This window comes from Apostichopus japonicus, chromosome 13 (assembly GCF_037975245.1).
Source record: "Apostichopus japonicus isolate 1M-3 chromosome 13, ASM3797524v1, whole genome shotgun sequence".
In the NCBI taxonomy this organism is placed as follows: Eukaryota; Metazoa; Echinodermata; class Holothuroidea; order Aspidochirotida; family Stichopodidae; genus Apostichopus; species Apostichopus japonicus.
Genome location: NC_092573.1, coordinates 6851770 through 6864968, shown reverse-complemented (window position 1 = coordinate 6864968; position 13199 = coordinate 6851770). Strand labels below are relative to the sequence as shown.

General features: G+C 37.1%; 2 protein-coding genes across 3 annotated transcripts in view; one reads left to right on the top strand and one right to left on the bottom strand.

Moving 5' to 3' along the window:
* The window catches only part of LOC139978332 (semaphorin-1A-like), a 29481-nt gene extending 25917 nt beyond the window's left edge, over window positions 1–3564 (top strand). Inside the window, exon 18 of the mRNA XM_071988433.1 lies at window positions 1021–3564. Coding sequence (XP_071844534.1) covers window positions 1021–1116 — 96 coding nt within the window. The 3' untranslated portion in view covers window positions 1117–3564. The remainder of the gene's footprint in view (window positions 1–1020) is intronic.
* A 4513-nt stretch (window positions 3565–8077) lies between these two features.
* LOC139978333 (uncharacterized) lies at window positions 8078–11646 on the bottom strand. Of its 2 annotated transcripts, none has more exons than XM_071988434.1 (4): window positions 11455–11646; window positions 10736–10776; window positions 9490–9619; window positions 8078–8321 (listed from the first exon to the last, which is right to left on the bottom strand). In XM_071988434.1, exons 1-4 carry the CDS (start codon window positions 11521–11523, stop codon window positions 8220–8222), a joined length of 342 nt encoding a protein of 113 aa, XP_071844535.1. In that variant the 5' UTR covers window positions 11524–11646; the 3' UTR covers window positions 8078–8219. The 2 variants fall into 2 exon arrangements, with proteins under 2 accessions (XP_071844535.1, XP_071844536.1); XM_071988435.1 differs by lacking the exon at window positions 11455–11646 and adding an exon at window positions 11260–11357.
* Between the last annotated feature and the right edge of the window lie 1553 nt (window positions 11647–13199).

The window sequence follows — 13199 nt, the reverse complement described above, 5'->3', positions numbered from 1 at the left end:
AAATGGGGGAGGGGTCTAAGGGTAGGGGGTCTACCCCTCCCCTTTGGAAATTTTTTAGTTTTGAAACGTCCTTAGATGCAATCTGGTGCATATTTTAAGTCAAATTTGGCACGGAAGAAGCTCCCGTTCTCCTTTTCTCTATTCAGCTTTCCTTCTTTCTTCCCCTTCCGCTCTCTTCACCTTTTCTCTTTTTGCCGACAGACCCAAAATTTGCCGACAGCGACCAAATTATTGGGGGGGTGTGACACCCCCCCACACCCCCCCGCTCGCTACGCCCCTGTCTGTAAAATCCAGAGTCAAATATGTTGTTCTTGGTTCATCAAAAGCTTTCATTTGAAAATGTCTTCAGGCTGTATGGATGTATACCGTGGAACTTGTAAGCTGTTCAGTTACAGTAAATTGCATACTGGGATGTCACTGGACAGTTTTGGTTGGGGCATCACAACATTTGGTTAATGGGAGTTTTAGGAAATGCCTGCTAGGTGGCAACTCACCTTTCTGGGGATATGTTTAATACTGGCTAATGCAGAACTTGTAGGAAATTTGGTTAGCTTGTTATGAGGTTTAAACCCAAAGTGGATTTAAGGATAAATCATCATTTTTTACATTCTAAATATACCACTCTGGATTTAAGATCACAAGGCAGTTTATGGTGTATTACACCACTATGGATTTAGGAATGCAAGGATCTTTCTGCAGTGTTATGACATGTTTAAATCCAGGCTTGTCCCAGATGAATGGATAGGTCTCATTCATGTTTCCTCTGGCAATGACTTGCACTTGTCTTTTTCTGACAGAGGATACCGTTTTGTTATCTTTCATCTCAGTTCATAAGATTTTCAAAATAAAACCAAACAAAACTGTTTGCAAACTGCTTATCCACTAAAGAGCCTATTTAGTCATCACTTTTGGCGTGGTTCATGCAGCCTCTGAAGAAGATCCTGCCAGGATAAAAAAGAAATCAGGCCAACTTAATTTTTACACATTCATAAGATTTTGTTAATTTTTTTGTTTTTGCAGGAAAATTGTGATCTAATGGACCCTCCTCATTCTGTCTTGATGTGTCCTGGCTTTCGATTCCAAGAAGACAACGATAGCTTTACTTGTCCAGCTTAGAGATATCTTTCTCAATGATTCTGAAAGGAATGAATAATATGAAGTCATTAACTATGATATTGTAGTCATCATGTTTGGTGTGGTTTATTCTTAATCTTATTACTGAATTAATTAGATTATCGTAGTGACACAGCCAAATGGTATTAAGAAATAAGGGTGATTGCTTAAGTTAGAATTTTATATGTAAAGTTGATATCGTAATCTACAAACTTCTATTCTCCTTGTACGAAAAAGACAATTGTGGCATGAGAAACACCAGTTGATGTAACAGAAATGAACATGTGTGATAAACAACACACATACCCCATAGCATACCTAATGGACCTTTTGTATATTAGGCTTTAAGTGACAACTGTTGGCTGACTTCATTACAAGGGCATGATCAAATAGGTGAACGTCACAAATAACTTACAATAACTTACAATACAATACAATACAATACAATAACTTACAATAACTTACAAATAACGTCACAAATAACTTAACAAATAACTAACAAATTAAGAAGGGTGATTGATTTGGAAGACCCTCTATCAGTTCCTAGGATTGATTATGCTACACCAAACATCAGATCCATAAAAGCGAAAAAAAAATGAGTTTATTAAAGTGAGTATTTTCCTTTCATTTATAGTTATTTTTGTATTTACCAAGTATAAGACGATCTAGCATATTTGCAGGCATCCTTTAAAGAGTTGTTAACATAAGGTGTAACATGTGTTGTGTAATTTTGTCAATACTGCAATAAGTTTTATATTTACATTGGTGGTGTGTATATATGTAGTTTTTTTTTTCCTTGAGAAGTACAGAATATGAGAAGATTCTTTCAAAGTTGCTTAAATGGACATTTATCCTCGCGTCTCTTCGAAAGAACTTGATTTATTCAGAAATATGACCACAGGCTCTGTGCAGTACTTTTTTATCAGAATTCAAGCTGATAAACTGTTTGTTTGGGGGTGGGGGTGGGGGCGGGGTGTCATTACTTTCGCATTATCTTGCCATTGTTGATTTTCCTCTATTGAATTCTTGATAGCCAAGGACTTTTGAATGCCAACTTAACACAAAACCACACATGGTCATTTGGCAAACCATTTTGATCTTTGTGCTTACCAAATATTAAACCTAGTGTACAAGTAATCTTGGAGACCTTTCTTCAGTGGGTCTCTTTGTTAAGTTGACAGTAATTGTGTAACCTGTTTTACAAACAAGGAAAGTGAAAAAAAGCAAGAAATTGTTGGTTTAGAGTTTCCCTCAGGAATGAGAGGTAGGTCCATTAATTGCCTAAAGGCCCGGTCACACTACAGCGATATTTTATCGGAATACGGTCCGATTTTTCCGATGTTAGGCCGAAGAGTGCGGTTTGTGGTAGTGAATGTAATGAATGCAGTGGAATATTCGCATACCTACTCCAAATCTGAGGTTTTCTGGAACGGACTACATTCTGAAGTGACGTCACATCGAAAAACGATAAAAATCGGAGGAGAAATCGGATAGCTATCTGATAAATGGAAACGGAGTCAATATCAAAAGTTAGGAGAGGGCTATTCCACATCGGAATGGCTCAACATATAGCAAATCAGGTCCTTTATCACTGTGGCTAGAAGACCCGAACGAAAAACTGGCTCTTTCGATTCCTCCGGTAAAATCGGATAGTATTCCGATAAAAAAACGGTATAGTGTGACCGGGCCTTTAGAGTGGTTAATCATGATCATCTATGTTGTAGAACTTTGGTAAAAATCACAATATTAATACTTGTTCATTTGACATTCTTTAACTTAGCTGGAGTGTAGTTTGTAGATATAAATTATTTAGTTAATATAGGTAATAAGAATATCTCTCTTTGACTTCTCAGATAAGTAACTAATAATATTTAGAACTATTAATTGATATGAGTTCGCATGTACCATACTTAAAAGAAGCTATTGTTAAGTGATCGGGTATTTAGTGTGCACTTTCCATAATATGTGGAAACACTATTTCTCTGTTTCAAAATATGTATTTTTCATGCTTCATCCTGCAAAGCAATCTTTTGTTACAATCTGTTGTTAGCCAAGTGCAATTTGCAGAAATGCAATTGTTAGTTTGCATGTGCCATATTACATAGAATGCTATTTAGTTTGTTTGCATCCTCCCATGTTAAATTAAAATGCTATGGTAACTATTGTATGTTTATAACTGTAGTGAACAAATATTTTGATCATATTTCTGCATAGTCAAAATTAACTGCATTGTTCTTTACTTTTTATGCGTAAACTCCATGTTTGTCTACAGAGTAGAAACTGTTTAAAATTAAATGCACGGTTCATATTGTAAATTTAATATTGGTACTTATTTTAAGAAGATACCTTTCAAACAGAGAGAATGCTGATTTTTTGTATTTGTAATAAGGTAATTCTTTCATTTTGTTTAACTCAGAAATGGTTTACCCAATTAAAGTAACATTTTCACAAGTTTCCTGGTATTTGTTGTCTGTTTCATCTCTCTTTTTGGTTTATAGTTTGTTTCTTAATTTATCCCAAATATGACTGAATAAAACCCATTAATTCGTACATTTCCTCGCCAAGAACACCATTCGGATTAAATGAAATTCTGCATGAAAAGTATTGAATGTACATCAGCTCGCATGTTTAAACTGTGAATTTGAGTGACGCACACTAAATGAGGCTGCTTTAATACAAACAAAACCCTTCAAAGATCTCATAAATGGTTCTGAAATGCCTTGGAAAATAGTGCTGGTATGATTCTGTGTTATCTTCTGTCACTTCTGTATAGCTCCTTGGCAAAATATTAGTACCATGTAAAAACAGAGTTAAACAGATTTTTATGTAGTCTAATAGATGATAGATGAAAGTGCACAATAGGTTAAAAAAAGCACAAGCAACTTTCATATGTAGACTGAACCAGTGGTGTAGGAAGGTACTTTTGAGTGGGGGGCTGAAGACTGATGGCCGGCCTGGGGGAGGGGTCTAAGGGGAGGGGGTGTCCCCCTCCCCTTTGGATTTTTTTTGCATTTCCAGGTGGTCTCAGATGCAATTTGGTGCAATATAGCACACTTCAACACCCACTCCATTTTGTAAACTTAATTTTGTATTTTCACCTAGCCTTAGATGCAATTTGGTGATCCAAATGAGATTGTTTTCTCATTTGGAAATGAAAAAGGGGTTTTCTGACTTGCGAAGCGGGGGGGGGCGGAATGATACTTCCGCCCCTCCACATTTTTCACTGGGGGGGCTGGCCCCCCCCCCCCCAGCCCCCCCCCCCCCCCCCCCCCCGGTTCCTACGCCCTTGGACTGAACTACTTACAATCACCCTTCTTATTTTTACATAGCTTCGAATCATTGCGAATAAAATATAACATTGTGGTGAGATATTGTCTATGAATGAAAACCGTGAATGACGACCTAAGTTGTGGATGTGGTAGAAAGTGGATGCACAAATAATAAAAAAGATGTGAGTAAATTTGCCCCCAAAATAAAAGAGTCCTTTCTTTGCCAACTACCTCCGTAAACTTGTTTGAGCCAATCCAAGATGAAGCAGAACCAAGCAATTGCTTGGTTTAGGAATAATCCAGTGATGTTTATCTAAAATTCACTGAATGTAACTTAAAGAGAGAAAGCATCTTAAGTAACTGAATTCCATATGTGCAGCCATTACTGTTAACAATCAAATGTGGTGATAATGTACATTGAAAATGTCATGTTTGGTATAAACAATGATACAGGGCAAAAAAAAGTAGAAGAAAGTAGTAGAAGAAACAGCTCTAAATGTTGCAAAAATTAAAGCCCATATCTGATGTCAATGATTGAATGGTAAAATTGGTTGTTTAAGAACTGAGTGATTCTAAATGTAAGGTTATCACTGTTATTATTTCATGCTTTTTCATTCTACTTTATAGATGTGAATTATTGATGTGTGCCGAAATAAGTTTTCTCAACGCTGTATCCTCCTTGGTTTACTGTAAATATTGGTTTTATAACCATCCATCTTTTCCTACTGCCAATTTACTTGCAACTCCAATATTACTATATTTGGAACTATATTTGGAAAGGTTTCATATAATATTGATAAGAAGTAGAAAGTTATTCCACAGAGTTCCATTTCATTGTTTAATTGCAGCCTCTCTTTTTATCTGTGTATGAATGCTGCAGTGGTGTAGTTTATAGGTGGGGAGTTGCAAACTTTAAGGAGGAGGTTGGGGTTGGGCTATTAAGCAAGTAGTGGGGACCTGGCACTTGTTTTAAGGACAATGAGGGGGTGGGGATTATAACTAGTGGCTTTATCTCATCGCCAATGTCCAGTCCTTTCTGCTTTCAGGGGTACCTTGCCAGATTCAGAGGATACAGATAACATCTTAATATACAAAATTCTCTTGTTTTCAGCATGAATGACCTCCGTCCCCTTAACCATGAACTGGTTAGAACGATCTATGGTTACACAATTGGTCGTCCTCCAAACCATCTTATTCATCTCATGTGGTGACATTGCTACATTGTTCACACAACTTACACATCACACAACAGTCTACTCATGATACTAGTGTTTAACAGATATAAAAATCTATTGGCAAGTTGTCAAAATACTTGACATTTTACCTTATCAATTCAAACTTTGCTATTCCTAGGTGTATTATTCAAGAAGTATTAATTAAGTGTTTCAGAAAATATGTGCAAAAGTAAATATTGGCAAGAAACCCAGATCTTTGTCCCAAATGTGTCATTCAATGCTAGAAATAGCAGCTTGCCAACTACCAGCTCTGGATTGTAATCTTCAGTGATTAAAAGATATTTCAAGAAAGTGCATGTTTATTATCCCCAGATGTTTACAAGTTTGTTGTCATTATTGCTTTCTATTGCATTTTATGACATGCATTCATGAGGTCACAATGAAACATGAATTTCCCAGGTCTGTTATACTGTCATTAGTGACTGCCAAGTAGATTTATGGAATTGACATTGACTGGTTGCTATGACGACAGCAAACACACAGCTCCCAGTTCAATGCAACTATATGGACCAGGAATGTCTGGAATATTCATTATTAATTTTGTGACCTTTTGTTAAATATTGAACCCACCCCGGCTATGAACTACAGTTGCATCCATAGCAACTTGAATTTCATCTGCTAGGTTAAGTACAATCATGTATAAAAGTTAAAGGGGCATGATGCTTTGATCCTAGTTGTACAGAGCATGGCAACCAGATGAAACATGTAAAATATCCAGATGGCCAGAGGCCTTAAAAAGGGTTAAAGGGTGACTCGCGAACAAAAAAACGTCTCATGCCTGTAATCTGACCTAGTTTGGAATGAGGTGTAACAGAAGTGTTAGACAACACCATCGATCCCAGAAAATACACACAGAGCCTGCTACTGACTGTAATTAGATACTAGTGTACAGACAATACATACAGCTACGGTCAATACCCACAACACAGTGTACATGGCAGCGTGGACATCTCAGGTCTAGATGAAAGATAACAATGTATCACATTTCATTAGAAAAAAAGTCATTTGCAAGCAACGGAAAGTTAACTTTTTTCAGAGCACGTCTTCAATGCCTTTAATTGGAACATTGAGTCATGAATGAGGAAAAGTTAGAGATAAGATCATCGAAGATGAGGAATAAACCAAGAAGACTCAGAGCTTGACTAAAGTCTTCTGCTCTATTAGTTTTGATTTCATTCATTATACACGCAACATGCAGCAGAACCTTGTATCTAAGGGCCACAGTACTAGGAGAGCTCTCTGAGACATTCAAAGCGTTCTTTCCCCTTCTAGATACTCTGTTCTGGAAGAGAAGCCCAACAGAACTGGCAACACAGTCAAGATCCACTTACTTTGATATATTTACTTATAATAACACAGGCATATTGAATGTTGTCTCCCCTTGGGCTTTTAATAAGTGTCATATGAGATACCACTGTTGATAGGTAGGGCACTCAGTGAAGGACTGCTACTTGCACTATAATTAACAATTAACAGGGAAGGTAAAACTCACTTTGAAAAATGAGAGTATGTTTTAAAAGCTATCGAATTGTAGAACAAACATGTGCTACCACAAGTTGCTGAATATAGGCTCCTTTAAAGTATGGAAACATGATCAATGTTCTGTATATTGAATGACTTTGCAATAAATAAAAAAGAATAAAAACATTACAGTAGACATGGCAAAAGACACAGCAAATGAAATATTTTATGAGGTTTCTTCAGTCCCCGAGTGTTAATAATGGTAGGTATCACATATTTTAATATTTGTAATGAAAATTTAATATTCAAAAAAGCAATATTCCTCAGCCAATGTAGAACTGTAGAACTAAAGAAGATAAAACATATATATATATATATATATATATATATATATATATATATATATATATATATATATATATATATATATATATATATGTACAGAGTTTGCAGTAGACGCTGGCTGTGCTTGCGATATGTTGCCTCCCAGCATGCATCTACAACCCACAAAAATATAGCTATTGCATTTAAAAGGTCACAACCTCAAACTTAATACCTCAAACAATGACACATAAGCACTTCCATACTGGAGTGACCTACACACCAAGAATAATTGCAGCTTTAAGTACATTATCAAGAAATGATGTGGTTAATTCCCCGTTTAGTGTGTCATTTCCACAGGAGACAAACTCAAAACATTCATCGCTATAGTATGGACTATTGCACTGACGAGTGTTGCTGGGTCTGTGGGGAATACGGTAGTGTAACAAATGCAATAACCAGCTGTTTGTGTTATGAGATTAGCAGACACAAGTGTATTCACCGCAAAGTGATAAGAAAACATAACATCACCTAAGAAACAGGTTTTATGAACTTGAAGCCAAGCTGATTCTGTCAACGTGTCCTATCTATCAACTACAGAATCAATATAGTCTTGAACGTGCCTACTTCTTGTCATTTCTTAGTGTAGCCTTCAGACATAACAGAATACTAAACTAGTCTATATATTACATTTTATTCCATATCCATATCTTTTGGCGATATATATATTGGCCTATAAACACTGTCCTCAAGTATGTGAACATATCACCGATGACTGCAAGGGCATCCTCAAACGTTCAGTTGTACAGTTATTATAAAGTCATTCTCTTTTGAAATAGAAGGCTTTCCCCTCTGCATGAAGTTCCTTCTCATATTGTGCATATTCCTCTTCCAGTTGGGTCCTCAGGGCTGCTCTTCTTATCTGAATGAGAAATCACACACACACACACATAAATAAATAAATGATTTAGTCTCTTTATAATACATGCTTTACTGCGCATGCTATATTACTATTCATGCTGATGGTGTTTTTCAACTGTACATGTTTATAATTCATAGTAACTATGCATTAAAAACATGTACAGTTGAAAATCCCATCAGAACAAAGATATGGTTGGTAGGTATAAATGCACCACATGAATTATCATACATGCTTGGATTTGATTACAACACCAGCAATGAACTGAATTAAAAACTTTTAGTTCACTTATATATAAACATTATTTAGGACCTATTGGTCATTTTCTCATAGAAAAACATATGATCATGTAGAAGTGCGAAACACTGCAAATACTCAATGGTGCAGCAATGAGGAACCCTGCAAATGTTCCATTATATAGCAAAGGAACACTAAGTCATTCACATGGTTCCCAATCATTTGAACAAATGATATTCCACGCTTTTTCAAGACCAAAACATGTCTTACAATTAACTATGAAGCCTACACACCTACACATGATGATTTTATGTTTAGCTACCTACAGTAAGCCTTACATTGTAACTCTTGCAAAAAGTATGCTAACCCCATTTCAATCAGGTTTTGTGAGTAATGAATCCCAAACATGACATGTGTAGCCATATTATTTCACCACAGTATGATCTATGTCGTCAATGAAACCCTCTTGGTTTGCGTAGAAATCATATTGATTATATAAGAAATGTTCACATGAGGATTTTTTCCTCCCTTTTCCAGACTAAACCTTAAAATTCAAGGACTTCCAAGACCAAGAAAACTCCTTTTACCAGACTTTACCCTTGTTCCAGACCATGTGGGAATCATGCATTCATATATACTTTCATACATAAATACATATGCATCATTATACATACATAAATATTTTCATACATACATATATACTTTCATACATACATACACATATACATACACCCACAGCCATACCTAGCCAAACAAAGATACACCCATAAATACATACATACAAACACGCACACAGACTGACTGAAAAAGAAAAACCACTCCCTTCTCTGAAAAACAGCATCAAAATATGATGGAAAAAAATGAATGCATGGTGATAGCATGAGCTCAGTAGGCCTACTTGCAGCTGTACATGCACTCGTGCATGTAACAGTACCTCAACAAGTGATCTCCCTGCAAGAGCTGCTTCTTGACCCATAATCTTCCTTTCTTCTTTTACTCTTTGACTTTCACTTGCAGCTTCTAGATTTTCAACCCAGTCTGCTTTCTTATTGACGGCTAGTTCACTGCATATGAAAATAAAAGAAACTGTATACAGACACAAAAGTATTTCTTCCCCATAGGAATACTTCTATAGAATCAATTTTGTCATCTGAAACTTTATATGTATCTATTAAAGGGAGACATGTCTGCCCATAAATGTCCCTTGGTGTTAGTACCATCATTACATATCATTGTTCACATGTAATGTCACTTGAGCAGAGAAGTACATAGATAACATCTTCCTTGAATGCAACTGTGATCTGTAAATGTTTGAAATAAAGTAATATTTATTCAGAGATCAACACCCTATACAACTAGTATAAGTCCAAGAGATGCCTTAATATCATCTTGTAAATTTCATTAGTAAGTGATAAAACAAAGAGCTCTCATATTTCTGGAAATGAAAGAAAAAAAATCGGGATGCAGAAAATTGGCATCTGGTCCTGCATTGTTTCAATAAACAAGAGCATGGGAAATGTTGAACACTGGTGAGATACTGTCAGGATATGCTTTTTTTACAATGTCTAGAAAAGCAGCGAAAAACTGTGGAATTTTTTTTTAAATGGGAATTTAACTATTTAATGCAGTAATTACAAAGTGGCTATTGTTACGACTAGTCGTAAGAATAATTCCCGACTACGCATGCACAGTTGCTATTTTCATGACCAGGAGTACTATTTTTACGACGAGGAGAAACAAGAATTTCCGGTTAGGGTAAGGGTTAGGATTGAGGTTTAGGGTTATGTTTAGGGTTAGGGTTACCCCTACTACATGCGCAGTTGCTTTATTTACTTTACTGCGCTTGAATTTGCCTTTGTCGTAAGAATAGTTTATAAATAATTGTTACGACTCGTCGTAAGAATAGCCACGGCCCAGTAATTATGAAATGTATCCCTCTCCTTACAGTGTCAATGCAAGCATAACTCATAACCTTTCATGAACTGGATTGGACAGATCAAATAGATGCTATATGGCAAAATAAATTTGACTTCCATTAATTTCTATTACAACATCATTCATTACGTGACAGAATTAACACTATTGTCCTATCAGTGCAACTCACAAGTCTAAGACAAAACCAGAAATGATTGATTTAGATAATTATTGCATTGGCATTAGTTTCTAAAATCAAGACTTACTCCTTCACTGTAGCCTCTCTTGCTGCCATCTTTTCATCATACTGTAGAGAAGAAGATAGCAACAGCAAACACGGAGATCGGATTAAAAATGACAAACAGAAAAACTGCCTAATAAAGGTTTCTGCATCAAGTGAAATAAATGAAACCAATTAAAGAAAATTACCTTCAAAAAGAGAACAGGATCATGTCGATTGTGGCAATATTTTTTTTCCTTCAAAGAATTCTATGGGCCTAAGTTAAAATGTAGCCATTCCAGCCAAAGAATTAGCTTTCCTCAAAAGTTCCATCATTGGTCTGTCAAATTTCTGAACTTGGGTTTGATACAGTATAGTAGGCCAAGTCTACATGAAATTGGAACAAATGGGTCTAGGACTAAGCTAACAATAGGCTCAGTTACACAGCCTATATTGCATAGCCTACACTGTGTTAAGCAAAATGATTTTATGCTAGCCTAGAATAATGGGTTTTGCCTGGGTGTTCCTAGCTTAACTCTAGTAACTGTTTAGTGTTAGGGTAGGACTGACATTAAAAATCAAACCCATCGTAGAGCTGCGAAGGCCTAACGGGTAAACTAGTCAATCGAACTAGTTAGCCTATAGCGGCCAGGCATTCAGTAAAAGGCTCGCGTAATTGGTTACAGTTATATGTTGTGCATAAGATATGCTTCAGCTATGAAAACCAACGTCAGAACTAGAGAATAACTAGAGAAATTAACTCACTTTTATTCTTTCTTTCTGCCTATTAAGTGCCCTTAACAAGCTTCTGTTATCGTCAAGAAGAGAGCTCATTTTGAGCACCTATAAAAAATATTATTTACGGGAAAAATCAACGGGAAACGTGATTTAATATTTCTAAAACAAGTTAAGCGTAGCTAACTAGCTTATTAAGTTACATAGCAACGAAGGATGCACTACTGTGTTATCAAACTCACAAAACCTAAGTCAAATGTGTTGGCTTTCACGTTAGCTTTGAGCTGCTACTTGGTCTTAGCTCCGTTTATAGCTCCATTGTCTTAGCAGCGCTCACGTAACAGCTCCGTGAAGGAAGTAATATGTTAATAAGTGCACTGGCGTATATCCGGGGGGGGGGGGGGGATTGGGATTGTATCCCCAACATTTAACTGGTGGGATGGCCCATATAATCATGCCCCAAAGTTATGGATATGCGTGTGCAAGAAAGTACATTTTTTTTCTCCACACGAAAAATGACGATTAATTATGAAATGTTCAATTGAAATGTGTTTTAATTTTTGAAACAAGGTTACAAGATCAGGGGAATGGGGATGTATCCCCCAACATTTTATAATCATTAGAAGCTTGAGATGGTACCAGGGGCGTATCCAGGATTTTCCAATAGGGGGGGGGGGGCGCCAAGCATGAATGATCGCCGTCCTGGGGGATGGGTCTAAGGGGAGGGGTGTACAATTTTTGCTTTCAAAGAAGGGCTGAAATGCAAAATGGTGTCATATGCATGGGCGGCGATCCGTACTTCCGAGTGGGGGGGGGGGGGTATATGACCTTGTTGACTATCTAAGCGTAGCGCCACCATGAGTTGGCGCGAAGCGTACAAGAAAATTTTGGGATTAACAAACCCTCTAGATGGCCGGAAACGGCACTTCCCGAGGTTTCCAAGCGGCATATACCCAACTTTAAAATAGGGATGTCATGTCCGAAATATCTCATAATCAGGATCCAAAATACTTTTTTTTTTAATTTCGGGTGTTATTTTGGGAAAATTGCCCCTGTCAATCTTGTTTCAGGCGCAACGTTAGAATGTTCGAGAGCTCTGTTATATTATTCGATGAAGGAAATGGCCTCATGCAGGCTATTATAGGCCTATACACATGCAATACCAGGTGCGTATCCAGGGGGGGGGCGTTGGGGGCGCGCGCCCCCCGGGTAAGAAAAAGAGGAGAGAAAAAAAAAAAGAAAAAAGGAAAAAAGAGGGGAAAAAAGAAGAGGAGGAGAGGAAGGAAGAGAAAAGAAAAAGAAGAAAGAGAGAAAAAGGAGAAAAGGAGGGAGTAAAAGAAAAACGCGAAGACACCGGGAAGAGAAAGAGGAACAGTGACATCATTACAGCGGGTAGCCAGTGACGGATCAATGATTTCGTAAAGGTGTGACTCACCCTACCCCTTACACCGACAACTCCATTTTTTGACGTTTCCATTTTCCTCTTCTCACTAATGATCTATATATATACTATATATCAGGTGCGTATCCAGGGGGGGCGTTGGGGGCGCGCGCCCCCCGGGTAAGGAAAAGAGGAGAGAAAAAAAGAGAAGAAAAAAGGGAAAAGGAGGGGGAAAAAAAGAAAAGGAGGAGAGGAAGGAAGGGAAAAGAAAAAGAAAAAAGAGAGAAAAAGAAGAAAAGGAGGGAGTAGAAGAGAGCCAAGACCTCGGGAAGAGAAAGAGGAATAGTCATAGTTTAAGCGCTGATCCCTATTATATACACAGGGTAGCCAGTGA

Excerpts from the sequence above, each read along its gene's own strand:
- LOC139978333 (XM_071988434.1), bottom strand. The coding sequence starts at position 11,523 with ATGAGCTCTCTTCTTGACGATAACAGAAGCTTGTTAAGGGCACTTAAT. Across the intron at positions 10,777-11,454 it reads GGCAGAAAGAAAGAATAAAA|TATGATGAAAAGATGGCAGC; the intron begins GTGAGTTAATTT and ends TCTTCTCTACAG. Across the intron at positions 9,620-10,735 it reads AGAGAGGCTACAGTGAAGGA|TGAACTAGCCGTCAATAAGA; the intron begins GTAAGTCTTGAT and ends TTTCATATGCAG.